Source organism: Dicentrarchus labrax, unplaced genomic scaffold (assembly GCF_905237075.1).
Source record: "Dicentrarchus labrax unplaced genomic scaffold, dlabrax2021, whole genome shotgun sequence".
NCBI classification, from domain to species: domain Eukaryota; kingdom Metazoa; phylum Chordata; class Actinopteri; family Moronidae; genus Dicentrarchus; species Dicentrarchus labrax.
In genome coordinates, this window is record NW_026136723.1 from 1,159,820 (window position 1) to 1,184,256 (window position 24,437).

General features: G+C 41.1%; 1 protein-coding gene across 1 annotated transcript in view; it reads left to right on the forward strand.

Moving 5' to 3' along the window:
- The window catches only part of LOC127357424 (chloride channel protein 1-like), a 36,932-nt gene extending 12,697 nt beyond the window's left edge, over window positions 1–24,235 (forward strand). Inside the window, exons 9-24 of the mRNA XM_051389636.1 lie at window positions 199–283; window positions 677–778; window positions 1,465–1,549; window positions 3,992–4,147; window positions 8,703–8,772; window positions 9,772–9,882; window positions 11,048–11,261; window positions 11,465–11,598; window positions 11,775–11,866; window positions 12,743–12,835; window positions 13,038–13,125; window positions 14,412–14,494; window positions 16,281–16,325; window positions 17,479–17,583; window positions 20,728–20,814; window positions 21,495–24,235. Of these exons, the coding sequence (XP_051245596.1) occupies window positions 199–283; window positions 677–778; window positions 1,465–1,549; window positions 3,992–4,147; window positions 8,703–8,772; window positions 9,772–9,882; window positions 11,048–11,261; window positions 11,465–11,598; window positions 11,775–11,866; window positions 12,743–12,835; window positions 13,038–13,125; window positions 14,412–14,494; window positions 16,281–16,325; window positions 17,479–17,583; window positions 20,728–20,814; window positions 21,495–22,007 (2,063 nt within the window). The 3' untranslated portion in view covers window positions 22,008–24,235. The remainder of the gene's footprint in view (window positions 1–198; window positions 284–676; window positions 779–1,464; window positions 1,550–3,991; window positions 4,148–8,702; window positions 8,773–9,771; window positions 9,883–11,047; window positions 11,262–11,464; window positions 11,599–11,774; window positions 11,867–12,742; window positions 12,836–13,037; window positions 13,126–14,411; window positions 14,495–16,280; window positions 16,326–17,478; window positions 17,584–20,727; window positions 20,815–21,494) is intronic.
- The last annotated feature ends 202 nt before the right edge of the window (window positions 24,236–24,437 follow it).

The following is a 24,437-nucleotide window of genomic DNA, read 5'->3' on the forward strand; positions in this document are numbered from 1 at the left end:
TTAATTTAAGTTCTAGACAAGCCTAGCCTTTTTTTACCTGGTGCTATAAAAAAAATCCTACAGCAGCAGCTGCTTCTGTGAAGTAAAGTTTGTTATAAGACTAAATCCTATTTTTAAAATGCTAAAAGAATCACCTGTACGTATCCTGTTAATTTAGATGACTAAAAACTCACTCTGTGCCTTTTCTTCTCCTTCTAGTAACCATCACTGCTCTGTTCAGGACAAACTTCCGCATGGATTTCCCTTTTGACCTGCAGGAGCTGCCAGCATTTGCCATCATTGGGTGAGCGACTGGAAAACTGAAAAGATTTATATGAAAGCATTCTTGTGTGTGTGCACAGTGTGTGTCCAAACTTCTTAATGGATAAAATGGAAAAATGTTAATAAGTCGTACTTTATGTAAATGTAGCATTTGAAACATGGAGAATCCAATTATTAGCTCACCATTTACCTCAGGGGAGGAAAGAGAGACATGGAACACAGGTGGTCAGCTTCATGAGATGATGCAGTTTTACTAGACATAAAACATGACATTTAATTATATTTTCAGTTCTCTCTCATATTTGTTGTTTCTAGTGGCACTAACCTTACTTTGTCATTTACCTTGTCACTTTGTCATTTACCTTATGATTAACAGGGTGTTACAGACGATTGTGAAATTCATTTGTTTGTGCAGGATTTCCTGTGGGTTCCTCGGGGCGTTCTTTGTCTATCTCAACAGACAGGTGGTACTGTTCATGAGGCGACCCAACGCCATGACCCGCTTTCTGACCAAATAGTGAGTTTCTATGTGTTATTATTGTTGATATTTTAATATTTGCTGCAATTTGTAAAACTTAGAGATGGTACAGAATCTTCATACTTGAGTAATCGAAATTAACAATTAGTTTTCATTGCATATACACACAGTATAAAGATGACATACAAAATTATGGTAAATAAAAGTATTGAGCTTGAATCATAGACTGTATATAAAGACGGCTCACATGTCTTAATTTTCTCTTCCTGTACAAAAATGAAGCCAAAATATCCCGTATATGGCCGCTGCCATCATGCTCTATTGATGTTATTTGGAGCATCACTGATAAGAACTACCTAAAATGACACAAATTATCTTTTGGGAAAAATTATTGACATGTACTTAGATTTTTTAGTTTGGCCCATGTCCCATCTGCTATCAGGAAGGGGGTGGGGTTTATGACTGATACAGCAAAGATGTTTTGCCTTCACTTTTGGGAAAACGGCCATGTCGTCCATCTTTATATCTGATCTGAGTCCAGCCGTCTTCATTCATTATCATCACTGATATGCTTATTTACATACACAGCGTAGGACGTATGCATCTGTATATCTATTTGTAATGTTTTTATCCTTTGTTCGTTGTGCTTTCTGTGTTTTGTTAAGGATTTGGATTAGATAAGCGATAATTTCATTAATAAAACTCATTTCTGTTTTCCCTTCCAGCCGGCTGATCTTTCCTGCCGTGGTAACGCTGGTCATCGCCACCTTGACCTTCCCACCCGGGTTTGGACAGTTCATGGCAGGAGAGGTCAGAGTTCATATCTTCCTGTCTCTTATGTAAACAAAGGAGAATACAGGGCATGTAAATCTGTTTGTACCAGCGTGCAATGCTGACAGCTACAGAGAGCTGATCATCAAAAACCAGCAGTAAATGTCACCCCACAAAAGCAAACAGCGGTAACTAATTTACATGTTTTACAACACCACTACACACAGATACTAATGTAAAAGCACACCTGCTTCAAAACAACAGAGAAAAAAGTTGTGGTGTTCAGTATCCATCTACAGGCCATGATGTGTCCTAACCAGAAAGCAAATCCAAAGAGCAGAGTTTGAGCACTAACCAACAAACTCTTAGATCTTTTGTCTTGATAAATATAAGCCTGCTGTGTTCCCTTTATGGGTACTACATCACAGGATTTTGGGGTATTGAAGTCCAGAATTTTTCAAACTGTGACCTCTCGATGCCACAGGGAGCCGGGAGCCACCAACATGAACATTTACCTCGTGCGCCTTTGAGGGAAAAAACGGCAACAAACTTTGATCTGGCAGAGGTATTCTGGATAAATTCACTTAAATGTGTAAGAAGTGTAAAAGGAATTCATGTTGTTCACATGTACAGATCCCAAAGCTACATTATCTTCTATGTTTGTGGGGCAGCAGGTTAGATAAAGTGGGACACTCTCATGTTTTCTATAATTGGGATTAACATTTAGGATATGAGCTGCATACGCATGAACCGAACAAAAATCTATACTTGAATATTCTGAAAAACCTTCAGTGTCCTATTAATGTGCATCTGTGGCCTCACTGTGATGTCAGTGCCCATGTTTCTACATGAATGGAAGCGACACGCCTTATAGCAGAACACATGTACAAAAGGAGTTTTAAGGTGAAAGCTCCCCCACCCAGAGCCCTGTGCTAATCATGTGTTTCACAGACGCTCAGAATAGACCGCGTAGTGTGAACCAGGTGTGTGTTATATGTTGTTGTAAGTGAATGCTGTGAATCTGTGTGCATATGTCAGTCAGCAACACCTTAACATGTCTTTTTGTTGTTATTTTTTTTCTTTTATGCCCTCGGTGCATGTCTTTCACACCCTAATTGCAGAAATGTCTCACACCTTTATAACAAACTCACAGTATCGTTCTAACACAACAGGGGGGGTGAAGTGATATCTAAATTTAAATCATTTTACTTTAGAAAATAAATCTGTATTTGACGGATACTTTTCCTCCCTAAAAAGTGTTCATATAGCTTTTGGGGAATGAAATCCTTCCAGTCCAAGTTGATAGCACAGTGCTGAGTGACAGAAGGAGCAGCACAGCGAGAGGAGATTAAATGCTACATGGGTTGTGAACCAGACGTGAACCCACAACTTCAAAAAGGCACAGGAAAGCCTTTTATTACATCCTGCTCTGTGGAGGCCAACAGCAGCTTTTAACGGAGCGGATTCTCAACATTTCCACTCTCGCACTCAGCGATGAATTTCAGGGCCCCGATTCAACCCGAGCTCAAGTAGGAAGTAAAAAAAGTAGAAAAATTGAAATGACGTTGGTGTTGCTTTTCCCCCGCAGCGGCGTTATGCAGATGCGGCAGGCGCTGCGTTTTGTGCCTGTGAGCAAATTCAGAGGCATCTATGCAAATGTGGAGCAAAATGGTTGAAGTGAATTAGTCATTCATGAGTCATCTAAAGAGAATGAGTCATTGGACACGGCCACCCGTACCCGTCTGCTTCCAGCTTTCTGGATGACTTCCTGCCTGTTTATCCCACTTGACTTTCTTCCACCCTTTACTTTTTTATTTCCCCGTTCTTTTAATGTCTTCACTCTCTTTCCTTTCCCTTTCTTTCCTTTTTCTTTTCCTCCTTGTCTCTTTTCTTCCTATCGTATTTTCTATTTCCTATTCCCTAACCCTCTTGTTCTCCTTCCCTCTTTTATATCCTCCTCTGTTTGGCTTCTTCTCCCCACTCTTTATTGCCCTACACTTCCTCTCACATCCCTCACTTTCACCCTTCTTGTCTTCATACACTCGATCTCTCTCTTACCCGATAACTCCTTTTTCACCTTCTTTAACCCTAACTTTCTCTCCCCATCCTTCTTTGTCCTTCCCTTCTCCCCCTTTTTTGTCTCCAGTTTCCTTTACACATCTTCATCTTTCTCCTCTTTACTTCCTCCCTCTTTATTTCTCTTCTCATTTTCTCTTCACTTCCACCCTCTCTCTCATTTTGTCTTCTCTTTTCCCCCCGATTCCCTTTTTGGTACTTCTCTCACCATTATTTTTTTCTCCTCCCCATCCCTTTTGTCTTCTCTATCCATCCCTCTTCAATCTCTTCCACTCTTACCTTCACCTTCCTCCCAACTCACACCCTAACCCTCCCTCCATACTACCTACTGCATACTACCTGCCCTCATCCCTCCTTCCCTCTGCTCTTCCTTCCTTTCCACCCCTCTCCTCCCTCCCCCTCCAGCTGATGCCCAGGGAGTGCATCAACTCTCTGTTTGACAACTTTACGTGGACAAAGATTTCGGGATCTCCTTTTCCAGTCGGTCTGGGCCGCTCCGCCGCCTGGCTGCACCCTGACGTCAGTGTCTTCCTCATCCTGCTGCTCTTCTTCCTCATGAAGGTCTGTGGCTGCTGGGAAATGTGTGTGTGTGTGTGTGTGTGTGTGTGTGTGTGTGTGTGTGTGTACAAACGTGTTTAGATTATGCACAAATGTATATGTCTAAATGTGTGTTTGAGTGCAAGTTGGGTGCACGTTTGTGTGTGTGTGTGTGTGTGTGTGTGTGTGTGTGTGTGTGTGTGTGTGTGGCTCCACCTGACGTCAGCATTTTCGTCATCACCTTCGTCTTTTAATTATGGTTGCAGGTCACTCATGTTGTGTGTTGGTGATGGGGACATCTGTTGGTGTGTGTATCTGTGTCTGTGTATTTGTCTTCCTCCTTTTCTTCCTGTCCAAGGTCAACCATGCTGGCACACTGCCAGCAATCCTTGCATTCTTATGTTTTCTTGAAAGCAGCCGTACACACCACACACACACACACACACACACACACACACACACACACCACTGGGAGTTACAATTTTTGCTTTGTCAGTTGTTATTTGCATCGACATGCACCCAAATCTGGTCTCGGTGCTGGGTTGACTGTGAATCAGCAGAACGTTGATGAAACTGTCTGTCAAACATTCCACAGTGCACGCAAGTAGAGAAATGATCACTAACACACATGAACAACCCAAATAAACTTTGATAACTAAATTATAATAACAAAAACAGAAAATGGTGGATTGCTCCGTCAAGGTTGGGAGTGAGTTGCTGCACCAAGTAAAGGAGTATCTCTGGATTTTGTTCACCGTAATCTTACCCCAGACAAGAGGGTGGATGGATGGATGGATGGACGCACAATAACAAGGCAGCTACACAGACCATTACGATTGTTAATAATCAGTATGTTTTGTCTTAGGTGTGAATGTGAATCATCAAAGCAGCATAAGGCAACTAACAGAGTTTCAAAGAGACCACGATGGTGCTTGTAGAATCAGTTACAAAAACTGTTGTTTGCTCCTCAAAAGACAACTAATCACTGCAAATTAACTGGTTTACAGATAATATAAAGATGCATAACCTGCCTTGTGGGTTTGTGCACAGAGAACTGTCTAGTGGGAGTTATGCAGGTCTTATGCAGGCATTGCATGGTCATGTGATGTCCAAGGCTATTTTTAAGACCTCTCCGAAGTGCAGTAACTGCTCCCGCCCATACAAATTAATGAGTGGTTTCATTAACATCCAGACAATGTCAGAGTAGAGGACTTCATCCAAAAGAAACTTGATGACAGGATGACGGGATCGGAATAGAGTTGAGAATAATTACACCCGATCCAAAACCTGATCAGACCCAGATAGAGAGAGCACCACGCTGGCAGCAGCATGATTCACCATCAGTTAATGAGTAGCCATGTTCAAAAAAATATATATAAATATAATTTATCCTGGTCTTCACCTGCTCAAAAAAATGTTTTTCTCCTGGGGTAGTTATGACTTACAACAGGACTCGACATTAATGCTTGCTTGCTTGCCCGGGGCAACTAAACTCTGTGTTCTGGCAAGTGGAATGCTTCATGCAGTTGTTTGATTATTTTTTTAAACCAAAACTATGGTGCCTTTTATCAGCAACGGCTTTGATGGACATGTGTTAAAGACATGTCCACCATGTCTTTGATGGACATGTACCAAGCGCCGGCACTTGCGTGTGAAGGCAATGACAGAAATACACATTCACACAATTTCTGCAAGATCAAGGTATTTGATGAATTACTGTTATTTGTGGGGCAAATGACTGTGTGTTGGTAATGACAGCTAGAGAGACACACACACAGTGTGTTCACTGTTGCTTTATGGTGCCAATGTCATTGAGTACCACATTGGTTTTGATCCAGCCTCTGTGATTTGATGTGAAATCCTAATTATGGGTGAAAAATCCCAAATGGGAGTTTGGGCAACTTTATAAAACATACTGCTGAAGGTCAATGGAGCAGACCATGCAGCAGTTTAGTATGCAGAATAGTAACGAAGACTGTGGTTGTTCCAAAACCAATGGGTCCCAGTCCTTATTCTATACATATTTAAGTTGTGCTGGGTATTGTACTGTAGGTTGTTCTAGTTTTTATAATTCTGACCCACTGGGGAATAACGGTGTAACCACCAAACTAAAGCACTCAGTTTAACTTGAATTGTAACCAAGACACAAACATGTTTCCAAAAATCATGTTTTGAAGTCAAAGGGCAGCCCTCCTCATCTTTAACCTCATTATATTCATATCTTTTTCTTTTTTTCTTTTGCATTTCTATCAATCTGTCCACCCCCAGTATTATTCTTCATTTATAAATGGTGTGACCAGACTAGCTTCTGAGTTCAAGTGTTTCATGTATGAAAAACACAGACAGACAAAGTCTGGTCTCTAAATACTCTGAGTCCCGACCCGCCTACAGTCTGTTGGCTGTTGCAGAAAACAGGAGCAAGCTGTTGCTGCCTTCTGTTTGGTGAAGATCTGCGGCTTCTCAAGAGCTCTAGCGGAGAACAGTGAGAAACTGAAAAGCAGATTACTTCCTCAGTAACTACAAAACCAAACTTTTCAGTCTACATGAAAGTCACATGACACAAAGTTCTGCTCATACCAGTAAGTATATCTGACCAACAGCCATGTTGTATTGGCTGGCGTTGTGACGCTGTGAGTTTCTTTCTACCTAAACCTTTAAGGTCGGGATTGAACTGTTTCATCTGGAGGAAGTCTAAAGCTTCCCAGCACCAAAAGCTGCTGTCAGTCAACTCTAATTCTGACCATAGGAATGGAAATTGGAAAGAAAAACCTCTTTTACAATGCAGATGTCTAAGATCATTAAAATTGACCTCCATAGTTTGTCATATATCATTTTCATCTTTTGACTTCTCAATATCTATTTATCTTATTTCTGTAGTCTAAAGTCAAATTAGCCAGAAGTGCCATATAAATAATCCTATCAACAGGATATTAAAGCCTGTCACTCAACGTCATACACTGCATTGGTTTAGTCATGGTGTTTCTCAGAGTGGCTCCCTGTAGTGAAAACCTAATTCAACCAAAACCGAAAGCAGCTGGCTGATAAAACTCCTCACAACACACAAGCACACACACACACACACACACACACACAGACACACACACACACACACACACACACACACACACACACACTGTGCGTATTTCTGCTTTTTTGTTGCCTTCTGCTGCTGTCAGCCTTTCTCTAGTACATACTCAAACACGCACTCTGGATCTTCCTCTCTCCCACATGCTTCTCTCTGCCTCTGTTTCCCTATCTCCCTTTGACCTACACATGATTAGGTGTTCTCTCTTTGTCTATCCACCTGAAAAACAAAATGTCAAAATAAGTGCTAGCACAAAAGCCGTCATGCTGCTTGTGTATTTATTGGATAGTTTTGGCAAGAACGATGAGTCCGAACCAGCAACCTCCAGTCGACATTTTTCTGCTATTATTCACCTGTTTTTATTTCCATCTCTGTCTCTCTTTATCACACATGAACAGGAACCCATATTTCTTCAGCTTATTTTTACTCCATATCCGCATTGTTCTCTATCAAACAGTGTAGCTAACTCCGTGACTCAGTGTTTCTGCTCTCATCTATCTCAGGATTTGTGACACTGATGAAAGAGTGTGCTGAATGCCTGTGTGTGTGCCCGTTTTAGTGCGTTGTGTGTTTCTGCATGATTGTGTTGGGCTGTCAGGATTAAAAGAGAAGAAGTCAGCGAGCGCGGTCCTCTCTGTCATCAGGATAGCAGCCACCCTGTGAGAGACGTGCTAATGAGTTTTTATCTTGTAACACAGTAATTAAGTTCTCAAACGATGATGACAAATGATGTGTAGAATAGTAATCTGGACTGTTAAAGTGGTAATGTAGTGTTTCTCACCATTCCCTTCAAATCAAAAAGAGAAAGCCCAGCGTGTGGTGCCCGTGAAGGGATGCTGGTGAAACTCTCCTTCTCTGTCTCTCGGTCTCTGTGGACACACACACACACACACACACAGACACACACACACACACACACAGACACACACAGACACACACACACACACAGACACAGACACACACACACACACACACACACACACACACACAGAGAGAGAGAGACACACACGCACACACAGCTTGTGTAAAGGTAATCATTATCTCTGATGAGCTCTCTGCAGCCAAGAACAAAGCGTGTTATTAGGCGAGCTATTTCGAAGTTACATTCTGATGAATACAGAAATTGTTTGGAGACAAACAGTGTAAGTGACATTTGAAGGGGGAGTTTAGCGTTAATTTTCTCTGCGGAGGAGTTATGCACATTTGATCTTTTCACCCACTCAGTCCTGCACAGACACACGGTCATCTGAATGCCCAGAAACAGCTACCGCACTCTGCAGCTTCACTGGAGCAGCTGATGATTAAGTGCCTTGCTCATGGACAACCAAGGGTGATTGGGTTCCCTCCCCCGCCCCACACACACACGGTTTGCTGGCCCTTTTGATGGTGTCTACAAGTGGTTTCTAACATTGATAGATTGAGGCTCTGTACACGTCCGTCAAGCCATCCACAGTTCCTCTGTCTGAATAGTGTGGCATGTTTCTTGTCTTACAGTTCTGGATGTCTGCAGTGGCCACCACCATGCCCATTCCCTCTGGGGCCTTTATGCCTGTCTTCATACTGGGTGAGCAAAAACCCTTGTAGCCTTTATATACTGTAGTTACGGTTGCATGAGGACATTTATTTGCCAGTTTTTGCCCATTTGAGTATTGTTTTGAATATTTTTAGTCATTGTGGTTATACTAAAGTTCTATGATTAGCAACTGAAATCTTGTTTTCCGTTGTTCAGTCGTTGTATCTGAAGGTTCCTGTTCCATTAACTTTCACATTAGATATCAGGTTACTATTATTCAGATAAACATTTAAGGAATCAGTGATTATTTGCAGTAGTTTGGAGTTCATCTGTTGTTTTTGTAGTGTGAAAGGCTTCGCAGTGTGACCTTTACCAGTATTTCCCTTTAAAATATTCATCATTATCAGCTGTAAACAACTTCAGATGAATCAGTTCTAGATACGGTGTGTCATGTTGTATGCGTGTGGGTATGCGTGTGTGTGTGTGTGTGTGTGTGTGTGTGTGTGTGTGTGTGTGTTCCTCTATGGTTTTGGCCTTTCATGCAGTGCAGTGGCACAAAGCATCAACATTTTACAAACTTTTTAAATTAGATCATTACAGGAGCTTCATCAAAAAAGAAAAGCAGGATTGTTGCTCTTACAGGCGTTCCTCTCTGGCGGGATGTTTTTGGACATAATCCTGTTGGAAGTGATTTCTTTCATCAGCCTTTCCACCATCTGCTGTCACTAGAAACGCTCATGAGTTCTGTTTGCTCTGCTGATAAACACTGAAAAATGCAGTTTAAAGACCATTAGTGATATTTCTGTTTGTCTACAGCAATCATACAGATGTCTCAGAATTAATGTGATATTTATTTTATTATAGTAAAAGGCTATTCAAGGTATATCAGAATGAGCTTCGTTGGCCAAGTATGTGTGAACATACGTGGTATTTGACTCCGGTTTTAAGTTGCTCTCATACTTGCAACACAGAGGCTGCTATCCTGTTTTCACATCTTTTATTTTTTAGCTCTGTGAAAGGTAACTGTTTAACTTTTCTTTCCTCTTGCAGGAGCTGCATTCGGCAGGCTGGTAGGAGAGATCATGGCCACCTTGTTTCCTCATGGGATTGTGTTTGATGGCATCCTTTACCGCATCATCCCTGGAGGGTACGCAGTCATTGGTTAGTCTCCCTTTCCTCCTCTTAGCAATCCCCCTTAGTTTTATCACACATTTTGTCAACTGCAACTTTTGTTCACCTTCCTTCAGCCTCCAATTATGATTAGTTGTTGACATAGCCAGAGTAACACGCAGGGGCAAAGTTTGAGAACCAGCATACCATCCTGGTTACCATCGACCTAACAGTATATCATGTAATCCGGGCACATCCTCTCAAGTACAAATAATCATCAATCAGCACTGCCCATTTTAAAACCCTTATCAACAAAGCCTTACTGTCAAGCTGTCCACCTCCCTTCTGCCTCCTCCCTGTCCTCCTCTTTCTCCCCCTTAACTGTCTGCCTCCCGCGCCCTCAGTTTGTCAGCAGTGGTCAAGAAGTCCTCTTCCGTCTCTCCTGTCACTTTTCTCATCTTCTTCCTCCTCCAACTTCTCCTCCTCCTCTCCTGTCAACCTCTCTGGCCCTCAAGTTGTCACTTGTTGTCAAATTGTCCTCCCCACCCAATCTTCCTCATCTCCTTCCCTTCGTTGTCTTCCTCCCCCCTCCTCCTCTTCCTCCTTTCCATCAGAGCATGTGGCCACTTTGCTCTGACAGTTAAATGTCACTGCGGGCTCCCTCTGCTGTCCTCACCTCAGCCACTGACCCAGAAACGCGGCCTTCCTTCAATCCTACTCCTGTTGCCCTACAAAGCCCATCCTTCCTCTTTCTCCTTTGATCCCTCCTTACTTCCTCCTTTCCTTCCTACTCTGTCCTTTGTGTCATCCGTTTTATCCTTCTCTCTCCAATATTTTTTTTTGTGTGCTTCCTGTCGCCACTCTCATACCTTATTAATCTATTTTTGTTTCTTCCTCCTTCATTTCACCTGCACACTATCCCATGATATTTTCCTTTTTTCTCCTTTTTCTTCTATCCATCCTTTATGTTTTCTTCCTGCCTAAAATATGTCTATCGTATTGTACATTAACATTTTGTTCATTTGCTCTATCCTGCCTCTCGACTCCTTTTTCCATACTCGCGTTTCTTTTTAGTTTTTTGTCATCCTCCTTTACTTCTTTAACACCCATCCTTCCACCCTGTTACTCCAATGCTCTCTCTTTCTTTATCCATCCTTTACCCCCACCTCCCTCCCTCCTTCCTTCCCCTCATCATCCCATCCCATGTCTCTGACAGGAGCGGCAGCTTTGACCGGGGCTGTGACTCACACTGTATCCACAGCGGTTATCTGCTTTGAGCTGACAGGCCAGATCTCCCACATCCTCCCCATGATGGTGGCAGTAATCCTGGCCAACATGGTGGCCCAAGGCCTGCAGCCCTCCCTGTACGACTCCATCATACAGGTCAAGAAGCTGCCGTACCTGCCAGAGCTGGGCTTCGGACACATGAGGTTTGTGCTGATTTTCTCACGGCAGATGTCTCCATGTAAGGGAATAAAGAGGTCCTCTTCTGCTGTAGAGCTGCCAAATGGTCAACGCTGATTGGTTCTTCCTTGAATTTTTTTGTTCTTCACAACCTCAGTCTGATGTCCTAGATAAATGCACCATACATGATGTTTCAGTTCACCTCTGCACCTGTGTGTCTCTCCTACAGCCAGTACAACATCTTTGTAGAAGACATCATGGTGACAAAGGTGAAGTTTATATCCTCTCAGTCCACATACAGAGAAGTCAAACTCCTGCTGGACTCCTCCTCACTCAAATCAATCCCACTAGTCGACTCAAAAGGTAAAATCATTCATTATGAATTTAATCACTAAGCTACATAGACCCAAATCTGAGCCTACTTAGTGTTGTTAAGGAATATTTTTGTCAAAGCATCAATGAAGTCAGTGTGAATGAGCATGGCAGCTCAGTCTGTGGTTTATTATTTTTAGTGTTACACTTTTTTCTCCTGCTTCCAGATTCTATGATCCTATTGGGCAGTGTCGACAGGTTGGAGCTTCTGGCTCTCTGTGATTGGTGGTTGTCGCCAGAGAGAAGACTCCTGATGCAGGTGAGGACAGTCAGAGACACTATTGTTAGTTGGTGTTCAGTGTCTTAATGAAAGACTCTATGTCATGTACGAAAGTCCTTCCCATTATTAACCGACTCAGATAGGCTTCACAAATTCCCATTTGTTTCTTGATTTTACTTATCAAAATATATACAATATTATAAAAACTTGTGCACTGCAGATTACAGCAATTTTTTACCTAAATAGCAGAACAGGTTGTGTTTAATTTACATGATGATTATGTCGGTAAATGAGGCTGCTTGAGTCCCTCTTGTTTTTAGTGGAAGCTGTTTCCATGGCGACGAAAACAAAAACATGCAAGCCATCTGAGATGAAATTAGGGATTTAAATATCCTTCCTAGGACTGTATCCTATCCTATCCTTAGACCTGATTTGGATATGGAAAAATTATATGAAAGGAAACTCCACTTCAAGAAACCCCAAATGATAAATAATTGATAAAAGTTTCATGAATGTGGATCCTGACTTGGTGAAAGACCATAAGGCCACATCATTTAGTGTAAGCAGAGGTTTTCTGTTAGATGAAATAAGACATGAACAGGATGGATACATGCACATTGGAATAGCCAAAAGTAGAAATGCAAATATTGTATAAGACAAAGCTGCTGCAGCCTGGCTTTATTTAGTATTGACTCCACACAGGGAAGTCAAACAGCTATATATTAAACTCTATATCACCTCAGAAGTCCAAAGGAGAAACATCAAATATGTAACACGTTTTAATGAGGCAGTAGAACTAAAAAGGACACACTGGTGTTAAACACAGTAGAATAGTTTGGTATTCACTTGGAATTCAATACTGGTTTTGTGGCAACACCAGTCTGTATCGATCTGTTTACCTGGATTTGGATTCAGGGTCAGAGCCTACAGGAGCAGAATCAGTCTCAGAAACACAGCTGGGAGTCCTTTGCCTTCGTAGATGATGAGGAAGAGGAGGATGGAGAGAAGGTGGGGCTCCTATTTTATACATTTCTTTTCAAGCCATGAGTGTTTTCTTCCTTTGTAGTGTCTTGGAGTTATTCTAAGATGCACAATATCTTTTTTACTTACTTTAAGACCTGATTTTATTGTCCAACATGTTTTATCATTTGTTTTAAAAGGTGATTTTATTAATAAGGTTTACGTAGTTATGTCTAGTTGTCGTCTGCAGGGCAGCCCGGTGCAGGAGGAGAGGAACGGCCCCCTGCCTCCCCCAAAGCCTCAGGAGCCTTCATTAAACCACACTGCTTCTGTTTCTGGTGAGCTGAGAAGATTTTATTTTCCTGAGTACATTTTTAGGTTTTTTTTTTATGTCAGTGGCAGTGTCATAATCATACATTATCTCTGCACTAGCTGCCTCTGGGAAAGGGAATAAATGGAATTAACAAAGTCTTTATAGGATGTGATAAAAGCACGGACAACTTTCTCCAGTTGATGCAAAGGATAAAGGCCTTACTTGCTCCAGTTTCTTGCCTTTGTACCACCCACTCGTGAATCCCAAATCAAGATCAACATCCAGTTTAATGCAGAAACAAATCAAACTTTGGAGGGCAATTACAATTTCTGATTTCTTTTCCTTATCTCACTTACACTTGTGGAGTTTGGTGACATGGAGTTGAGGCCGGGCAGTGAAAGCCTTATGGGGCTTGTCATAGTAATATTGATTCTTTCAGACAAGTTTTGCTCACTAGGGTGATGTAACAGGATTTATTCTTTGCTCTGTCTCCCCTACTTCTCCTCAGAAAAATATGTCAGCTGATATGACTAAGCATTTAGTCAGAGCCCAGATGGTCTATGAAGCTAACCGGGTTCTCATATGTGTTAAGTACATTAGTGCCCAGAGGACACAAACACATCTTCTTAGTGCTTATAAAGTATGAAAGGAGAAACCATGGGAATTAATCGAATTATGAGGAACAGTGTTACATTATAGCAGCTAGTAGCAGCTTTAATGCCAATCCAAACACACGCAGGTCAAATACAAACACATGCCATATATTTTTAGTCATGTCATTTTCTTGTGAGTGTCACATTTGTTCTCCTCACTTCCCACCAAGTCAGTCTTACCATGCAGCCACCTATATGTCCTTACAACCATTTATTTCACAAAATAAAAGGTTAAATTGTTCTATTTAATTAATTTGTCTTCCTTTCACACTGTTTACCACATGGACTTGAACAAGTTTGTCTGTCTCAGACCTCAACAGATGTAAAAAAAAAAAAAAAAATGGAATTAATAACTTTGCAGCCCTAACAGTGATGAGGGAGGGTTGGGCAGCATGTTCACTGCAAGTAACCAGATGGGGTGTGTATATCAATTGTGGCACAGTAAACTAGCCTATCACACGCAACAACAGACAGTCTCCCAGTGAAATGGTATCCAGGCAACAACAATAAGGAGTTGCTTGGGTTGTTGCAGTCTCTCAAAACCTCCATTTGCAGTTAGGTTATTCTCGCCAGAAGCTGTAAGTCTTTCAAAAAGCTGTGTTTGTATAATTTATTGACCTTCACCGACTGCATCTCCCTCTTCACCTCTCTCTCCCAGAAAAAGGTCCTCTACAGTCTGTGAGGAAAACACTCAGGAATCTCTTCACCTCTAAGAGCAGACAGACAGAGGGACAGTCACAGGTTTTGTGTGTGTGTGTGTGTGTGTGTGTGTGTGTGTGTGTGTGTGTGTGTGTGTGTGTGTGTGTGTGTGTGTGTGTTAATGCACTTTGACTAATGTCTGCCCAGTCCTAAGCACACTTGTCTCTACTCTGTATGTCATGTTGGTAATTCTGCTCACTTACATCCCGTGTCTCTACATGTCTGTGTATTTTCTGTCTTTGTAAACCTTTGTGCCCTTTCTCTGTTCAGCTAACTGTTCAGAGATGTCTGGAGTGTACTCTGGAGCTAAGACATTTTCCCTTGTGTCATGAATCACTGAAATGCAAATAACCCTATCCATTTGGCAAAACCATATCATCACACTGGCACTGCTAGGATATAAATATTTATCCATTATTTTTTGCAGGGCGAATTTTTCATTATGGGGTCTGCTTTCTATTCAGGCAGATACACATTTATCTGATTGACAGAAGCACATGAATACACAACTGCTTCCTCATCCTCAGACAAACTCCCCGAAGTCGAGCCTCTTTTTTTCTCCAACCTTCTCTCATATGGAAATGGGGAAGCCAGATACTGGAGGTAGAGTTATTATTCAGCTTGGCGGTGAGCCTGGCTCACAGGGAAAGCAATACATGTCATCTGTTTATACGTGCAGGAATGAAAACCACATTGGAAATAAGCATATGCTTGTAAGCTTGCAAGATTAGAATTTGATTTCTATTGTGCCGACTGCTGTGGCTTGTGAATTACCGGTCTGATTCTCTATTATGTGTTTGGATTCAATCCTATTCCTGCATGGGGATTGTTTTTACAGCAGCGCGCCACAATTCTACAGCCCTGAATATCAAATAGACTCACAGTAGGAAGTTGCCACCAGCAATAAAGCCAAACTATGACTGAACTCTGGCTGTGAATCAGGTTTGTCCACTTTACCAGCCTCTGATGGAAGGTAACCAGGCACTGACCTTAAAATATTATCTGGCTGGTGTAATAGTGTCAGCATCTTCTTGCATTAGTATAATTGCTGTGGTTCCAGTGATACACAATATGAATGCAGAAATGCAATCACTGACTTTGTACAGGGGAGATAAAAAAAAAATATCATGTGAAGTTGAAAATAGGTCTTTCCATTCATTTGTGTTTTGTCGACAAAGTTAGCTCCCGGCTGCGAATGGACATAGAAACCTGACAACCGTTGCACTCTGTTAGCAACAGAAAGTGAATGAACGAGGGACATCGCTAATAAATTCAGATTCACAAAACAGGTCACAGCAGGTGTTGGCCTAAATTTCACCTTCTGCATCCAGTTTACTCACAGAGCTGTTGGATGTGCCGTGAGGGTGAAAGATGAACAGAAGAAACTGGATGACAGCAGCCTGATTACAAAAAATGTGTGATTGTGATTGGTCACAATTGCTGTGAAAGAGACAGAAATCCAATTTGAGAAAATTAAGAATGATCACTTATTGTATTTGCTTGTAATATTCAAACTATATTTTATACATTGTAATGTGTCTTATACAGATGGCAGATATACATGAATCCAATAGTAAATATTGAGTAATCAGATTTCCCAACTGAAACGAAGTTCTGTGATGTATAAAGCAATATGAAACAGCTTGTACTTGTACTGGTTTGTACCTTTCCCTTTGCTCCCCTCATGTAAGATTCAGATGATGCCTTCTGGATTTAGAGGTGACATCCAGCCCGGCTCATAGGGACAGAAGTGACAGAGGATGTTTTTATAAACTCACTCACAAACATGTCTCATCTCTCATCTGTCTCTTCCTTTCTTTGTCTCCAGGAGCCCTGTCCTCCTCCCCTGTCAGACACAATGACACCAGAGGAGGTATGGTAATGACAGAGGGGCGATGGATTTGCATGGTTTTACACAAATGTCTGCTTAATTATTTACAGCATTGTGATCAAATACTCACGCCTGTGTTGAGTCCCCAAACTTCGAGTACAAAATGAATGTTGTTTTTTTTCACAATCTAAATTATTTTCTCTTCCATTTATCTTTTGTTATATTGTGGATCTCAGAGATTGAACCAGGGGATATTAAACTAAACCCTTCTGCATGATTAAATATAAGAAGACATAAACTTGGGTGAACTGACCCTTAAAAAAAAGAGTGAAAATCAGATTTGAAAACATCAGAAATAACAAACCTTGCCTGTGTCTGCCAACAGAACATCTAAAAACACATTTACAGAATGATAATGATACATGTGCACCTGTTCTAAGACAAGCAAGGAATGGTATGAACATTCCCAAATGAGTGCTCTTATCTTTATTTATCATTAAGTCAGTGCTGGTAAATGACAGTATTAACATTCAAAAATCATGTCACAGTGTGTCACAGGTGTTAGAGATCCGTGTCGCATTTGAGGAGAAGATTCAGATTTGGGGCACCTTTTAACTGCAGTGTGAACACACCCAGAATTTTAAATGAGACATCTTTTTTTTGTTAAGCGCACCAAAACAATATTGTCCCCTCCAGCCCTGTTCTGTCTGCTTCTCTCTCTTTTCTCTTCCTGGCACTGTCCCAAAATGCCCCATAACATCGCCCTGTAAATTCTACAAGACTGCTGCCCCTGTCACAACAGGCCGAGGCTTGTAGGTAAAATCCATAGAGAGGCTAAAAGGTGTCATACATCCTAAATCTCAGAGGGGAGACCAGAGACATGCAAGGACGCGAAACACAGGGTGTCAAGGTTTTTCACAGCAGCAAAAAACTCCTTAGTAGTAGCTAACGACACCTCCCTCCTTCTGCCACACACAGATTGTACAAACGGACACACCTTCACACACACCGCTCAGTGTAATGATTTATTTAACGGTGAATAATGTATGCTATACTGTAGGTATATGACCCATCATAAAAGTAAATGCTGATCTTTACCTCTGGCTGAACTCACACATTGGAATAGAAGAGAGAAACTCTGGACTGATGCCAGCCCGTCCACCTATGTGACCTTGCTTCTTATTTGCTGCTGCAGATCAAAGCGTGGGAAGAGGCAGAGATGGACACACCGATGGAAATCGATGAGATACGAGTAGACCCTTCCCCTTTCCAGCTGGTTGAGAGAACATCGTTACACAAGGTTGGTGGAGACAAACAGGCGTGACAAAAGTCAGCAGGCGTTCAGAGTGCACAGCTGTTCACAGCACCTTGCTTCTTTACAGTAGTTTAGTTTCTATGAAAATAGGATGTAGGCATGAATCTAGGGCTGTAGAAAACAAACGAAAACTCTTTTCACTCTTAAACTCGGACTCTAACTGGTAGCTGCGGGGTGCTAATTAAAGTTAGACAACACTGCCAAGAAAATGAATTCTTGCAGTCTATTTCTTTTTCACATGGAGCTATATTATTACTTTGATAGCATATTGTCTATCAAGTAAAGTTGGATACAGCAACACACACACACACACACACACACACACACACACACACACACAGCTCTTGTTATTTAGTTGGCTTTAAATGATGTTTACATTCACATTTTTCCTAGCTGTCCCTCAATATTACAACATTAGTCCAAAAGTCTGAGCGAGTAGCCACTTACGTGCAACCAAAGTTCAGGAGGCTAAACAACAAAAATAACACTAAAACAACATAAAACATGACAGCCGGTAGTGTTATCGATCCATCGTTGAGCTTTAACATTTAGCCTGGGCAGCAGTGGTTAAATGCAAACACACTTTGCCCTTAAAAATAAACTCTATCCTCTCAGCTCTTCTGTCCCTGAGGGGCCGATGTAGCGAGTTTTGTGCGTGGTTGTGAAAACGGGGGTGTTGTTTTGACTTCCGTGAATATTTTCACCACTGAAAATGTCAGAGCAGAAACTCTGAACTCCTGATTGATTCTATGCGCAAAAGTTTAGACCTGTCACATTCTGAAAGCATATAGGTTAACAGTTAAGATCAGACCTTGAACAAACACATGTATGTAGGTTACAGCCCCCTCGCCCACAGAGTGAATAGAATGACAGGACTGTAATGGATGTGCACAACTCGTTATATGTGTGTCACATCATCTAACGAGTTCCACACCTCAGACATAGTTATTATTTTAGGAAATGATTACTAATGTCCAGATCTCAGTGACCCTTATGAGTGGCTACGGCCATGTTTGCCACTGAAATTACTTTAGCTTTATATTTTAGTGTATGAAATGCTCACGACCATTCTCACTGGAAAGATCAGTTACATAGTTTTTAATCAGCAGGTGTTTGTCACAACCACTTGTACTTTGTAGTTGCTAAGTAATAATTCAACACTTGTTTGAGCCCCTTTTGCTAAAAAAAAATCCCCAACAGCATAAAGTGACTATTCAAGTGGCCACAGAATCAACTCAAACTCCAGTAATATCACCTTTGTATCAGCCTGAGCCAATTTTTATTCATCCAACTTAATTTCCATCACCAGTTATTGCAATGTTACCTCACTTAAGAAGGAAAAATGTCTCAAGCAAGCATAAAAATATTCAAGAAACGAAGTAAATATCGTCAATTTCTTCCATTTTCATTCAAATGTATTATTCATTATATAATAGTTTGCATGAAATTACTTGGATGGATAGCCTGCAGTTGTTTTAATTGCAAGGCGTAAATTCCCCGTGGACAAGAGTTATGTTTTTTTGTCACCGGTATTATACAAGCACAGAAGCATATAAATGGAGTTCAGCACCTGGAGCAGTCGTCAAGTCTTTTGTTGATGTTCCCGCATTCAGCTCCTTAAGTTGTTTACTTATGTAACGTCTCATTCAGCCGGGGATGTGGGTAACCTTGACAGAGGAGTAATGGCACATGAAGAACACTCAGTGAAGACTCGGATTTATTCACACGGTGTCGTCGAACTAAATGGAGATAGACACTACAGCGGTTCGTTTTTTGACTGAGAACAGAATGTTATTTACTGTAGTCAGTAGGCGGATGGGTTATTACATAAACACCCAAACAGTTCTATGTGGGAGTTGTGCCTGTTGGTTCTAAATGAAGAACGTTTTCATCATGAGGCAAACTTTACTTGTTTTAAAACCATTATTCCTGCCAGAAAAATAAATAAAAGAAACACCCACATTGTGTGTGTCACAATTCATTTATTTCCTGGGAGCTGACCAGTACAAACACAGAGAGGCTCTACTGGAACAGAGGCAGGGTACTGAGTGCCTTGCTCACTGACAATTGAACAGTAGTTGCTTAGGAAGAGGAGATTTTATTTCATGTTCACTGTGAGGGCAGTCTGGGAATCTCTCTCTTCTCTGAAAAGGCAGCAGTTGCATTCCATATAAATCATAGATGCACCCAAAGTAATAACCAGCTTCCTCCCTAAGCTACTGCTGTTGCCCAGCTATTACCTTTGATGAATTTTTGTTCGAACATTCTGAAACTGAATCTTCTACTGGTGCAGAAAAAATATTTATTTTTGTTGGTCCGAAGTTCACCGGTGAATAAAATTCATATTGTACAGGAAATTCAAACCTGCACACTGGTTTATCCGTTATATGGCCCAGCTCTATGTCAATATAGTGTTAACTTCTAGATGTCTGCATTAGTATTCCATCTCACTTTTAAATGTGTTTTTCCGTGGCAACAACTACAAAACTGACATGGAATTCAGATTTTCCTTCATATCCTTTGTACTTTTGTTGCCAGTATAAACGTGAATTTATTTAATTCCTTCAAATCTACATATGTTATATGAGTCTGGACAGATATGGATGTAAACTGCAACAACCAGTAATTTGAGATTTTCCCTGCATTGTACAATTGCTGCCAAACGCTTACATCCTTATTATAACAAATCTGAAGGTGATCCAGGATTTGCAGGATAATTGTTGGATACTGAAGCATGTAAACAGTTTGCACCATTGCTGTTGGTTTTTTATTCATCAGTGATAATGTCATTCTCATGGTAATATCCAGAATATTTAGGTTATTCATTTCAGAAGGGGTCTTTGTGGTGGAGGTGTGCTGATGCATACATAGAGCTCATCCAGACTGTAACCTTAGAATATTCACTGCATGGAAACACACTCAAGGACTTTTTGTTTCTGTGGTTCACCTGGAGCCTCAAGCCAGTTTACTTCCATCTTCCCGTCTCTGTGACATTGTGTCTAGACAGAACTGACCGAGAAGCACAGAGTCCGTAAATTGTCTGGCTTCACAGACGGATGTAAAAAGGCCGTCCTGGTGTGAGGGGTAGAAGTTTGTCGTAATTTGACACGTGACCTTTTCCCTCCACAGACTCACACTTTATTCTCACTGCTGGGGCTAAGTCATGCTTATGTGACCAGTATCGGCAAACTGGTAGGAGTAGTGGCGCTGAAAGAGGTAAGAAACTTCACTTCCGCCTGTGTGAGTGTTTTTTAATTATTTTTTTATTTTTTTATTTAAACTCTGTCTGGTAAAGGTCTCCTGGAAACAAAAGGTAAGCAGTAAATTTGATGAAATTCCCATTGATCAAAGTCCAAAAAAGCCTTCTTCCTTTTTTAATACACTCAACTTTTTGAAGTCTTGCCTTGTCTGTCTTGACTTTGAAGGAAACAAAATCAAATTGTTTTTTGTTCCTGATTTTCTTGGACTTTCATGAAGCTTTTTGAATTATGTATGAGTGTTTTGTTAGTATAATCAATATCCTCTTTGGATGTTTCAGGCTTTCTTTGATGTATTTCATTCATTCTGTCATTACCTGTTATTGTCACTCCTCCGTCCATAAACCTTTTTTGTCTTTATGCTTTTCTTAATTTATCCATCCCATCACTCCTCAATCTCACTGTTGTTTCTTGCTAGCCGCCATTTTCTCCTTTACTCTTTATCCATTTCTTTCGTTTTCTTTATCATTTTATTCTTTCCTCTTATCTGTCTTTTTCTTTCTACTCATACTCGTCTTTCTACTTTAATTTTTCCTTTTGTCTCTCCTTTTCCATTCCTCCTTCTTCCTCCACCACTGTATCTCCTCATCCTTTCCTCTCCTCCTCCTCCTCCTCCTCCTCCTACTCCTCCTCCTCCAGCTCCAGAAGGCCATCGAGGGCTCCACGCGCTCTGGTGTCCGGCTCCGTCCTCCGCTCGCCAGCTTCCGCGACATCAGCAAACACAACTCTGTCCCTAAACCTCCACCTTCTTCTCCCACTGCTCCTTCCTCTCCGACCTCCACCTCCTCTCCCTCGACTCCAGCCGCTCCCGAGCCTCCCTCCCTCTCTCCCCCTCACCACCACCATCATCACCATCACCCTCACCATCATTGCCAAGAGAATGAAACGGAGGTGTGGATCGAGGGCGTGAAGAGGGAGGTGGAGGAGAACAGCAGCAGCAGTGTAGGAAGCGGCGGCGGCAGCAGCAGCAACGCGGCCGGCACCTCAACAAGCTACAACAGCAACCTCACTCTCCCTCCCTCCTCCACTCCTCCCCCAGTCCCTTCTTCCTCCACTCATCCTCCTTCCTCCTCCATCCCTCTCTCCACCCTAAGACCCCTTCAGGGACTCTTTAAGGGGGATGAAGACAGTGATGATGAGCCAATGGTTTAGATTAGATAAGAGTGATGGTTATGTTTTTTATAATGGGAAACTTTTTTAATGGTGTGTGTTTTTTTTTCTGTTCTTAATGTGTTGCTCTGGTCTTTGGACACCTATTTACCTCTTACTGTCACCACTTAGGTAGAGCAAAGATTTAGAAGCAAACAGTGTGTTTGCTTGAAGCTACGCCAAGCTAGGCATAATTTCTTTCTTTTTGTTTTAATACAGTTTATCCCACCTTTACTGTTTCTGTCTGCGACTTATTACTTATAGTTATTTTCTTTGCCCTGCTCACCCCAACCTCTCTGTCTTTCCTTAATAAGCTCTGTATGTGTATGTTTTTTTATACTCGTCATGCCACACTTACTCCTCATTTTCTCTTTCTCATTGACTTTCACATGTAAAGACTCAAGGGTTCATCCCATTATGGTTGAATGTTTATGCCAAAGAACTGATTGTTTCCTTCAGGGTTATTTTCTTATCTGGCGTTATAGCATTCAAAACAGCTTTAAGACAATTCTGACAATCAAGACTCACAATTGTAACCTTGAAAAACAAAGTGCTTCATTGTTAGTGGACCCTTAGGGCAAGATAACCCACCTGCTAAGTAGTACGGTATATTTGACACATTTGAAATTATGAAGAATTTACTTTGAAATCATTACTGAGGAATAAATGTATTATACACTGCTATCATTTACATTGTCCCACTTTGGACTTGGATTAATTAGACACATCTCTGTGTCACAGTGCTTTCCCTCACAACATATGTTCGTCGTTCATCGTTGTGTTTTCATTAACATAATATGCTGTGTTGAAGTAATCCAAATCTGTGCTGCACAAACCAGAAGTGAACCCAGTGAACCTCTGCACAGTAGCCCTGTGTTACCTGATCATTTATGTGTCTTTTAAAGCGTTTTTTATCGGATGAGAGCAGAAGATATTGATTTTTTTAACTGGCAACAGACCATCTGGATAGACAGTAGACTAATGGAGCTGCTCAGTCCACTGTGGAAGATTGGTTAGAGCCCCAAAACGACCTCCAAATTGTGTGCTGACCTTGTGGATGCAGCCTCAGAGCTCATCTCATCACGCTTAAGTTGATAGATGGTGCAGCTAAAGACGGCTGACGACAGCCGAATCCCCCGCTGCACGAGTCCTGGAGGGTTTTTTGTTGTTGTTTTTCATTTTCCCTAACAAGCATGCCTTCCAGATTTAGCAAAAATCACACATGACTACTTTACTTATGATTATGATGATTTTTGGCAAAGAAATGCGAACAAATATACAACAACAGAAGCTTTTCATTCCAAATTCTGACATCCATCGTGCTACAGCGACAGTAACAAAGTGATGACAGACATTTTGTCACATAGTATCTATATGTTAAACAAAGACGAAGAAGTTTGCTTGGAGAGAGATCTTTGCCAATTAAAGCATTAATTAGCTTGATAAAATGAAAAGTCTACTTACTTTTTCTTTTACTATTTTATACAGCAAACAATTTAATTACACGTGTGTGAGAACAGACCCCAGTACCACCCATACCAGTTCATGAACAGCTATACAAATGGAAACAATTCTCTAAAAGAGGCTGAAAGCTGTGTAGAGGTTCAGAGTTGGGTGTTATTTCAGCAGTATAAGTGGGACAATGTTCATATTAAACCCGCATAATGTAACTTTAAACCTTAAGTCACAAAATCACTGGTCACCCAGTATGCTTTAGCCTCTTAGTCGACATCTAAATAAACTTTTATTTCTTAACATATGCAAAATGAAATCCTCACAGTGAACAGACTGCCTTATTAAACTCTGTTACAGCCAATGATACTGTACAAAAAACTAAATGTAATTAAATCTGAAGAGCTGCTCAGTCACTACTTAATAATTGCATTCATGTGTTGTTGAACTTTCCTCCTTGTGATGTACCCCTCCTTTTCACTTATCACTCCATCTCTTCTTACTCTTATCTCCTGGATTCAGTTTCTCAGGTGCTGCCTTAAAAGTCTTTAAAGCTGCAGATCTAACAAAAAGCTTTTTCTTTATGTCCGTGTGGATTAAAGTGTGTGTGTCTGTTTCTTAAGGGGGCTTTGTACTGGTCTAAGTGCTAGTTGCCTTTGTCTGTCTGTGGTTGTGGTTAATGTTTCTATTTATTTATCTTTTAGTAGAGTCAAATGCAAAAATTTATAAAACTGTGAAATATGTAGCAAAATAAAGTTTTATTAAGTGAAATGCTTTAACTGTTTGCCCTCGTGTTTGAATTTGACCTTTATTTATACAGGTCAGGCACATTGTAAGGGCAGACGAGGCAAGGGGAAAGGCAGCACATTTTAACTACAGACAGAAAGAAACGTTTCATCTTTACTCCGTCACCTGGACCAAGAACTGAACTCAGTCAAGGTAGGACAGAAATATTGATTTTTGTCTTAGAAATCATGACAA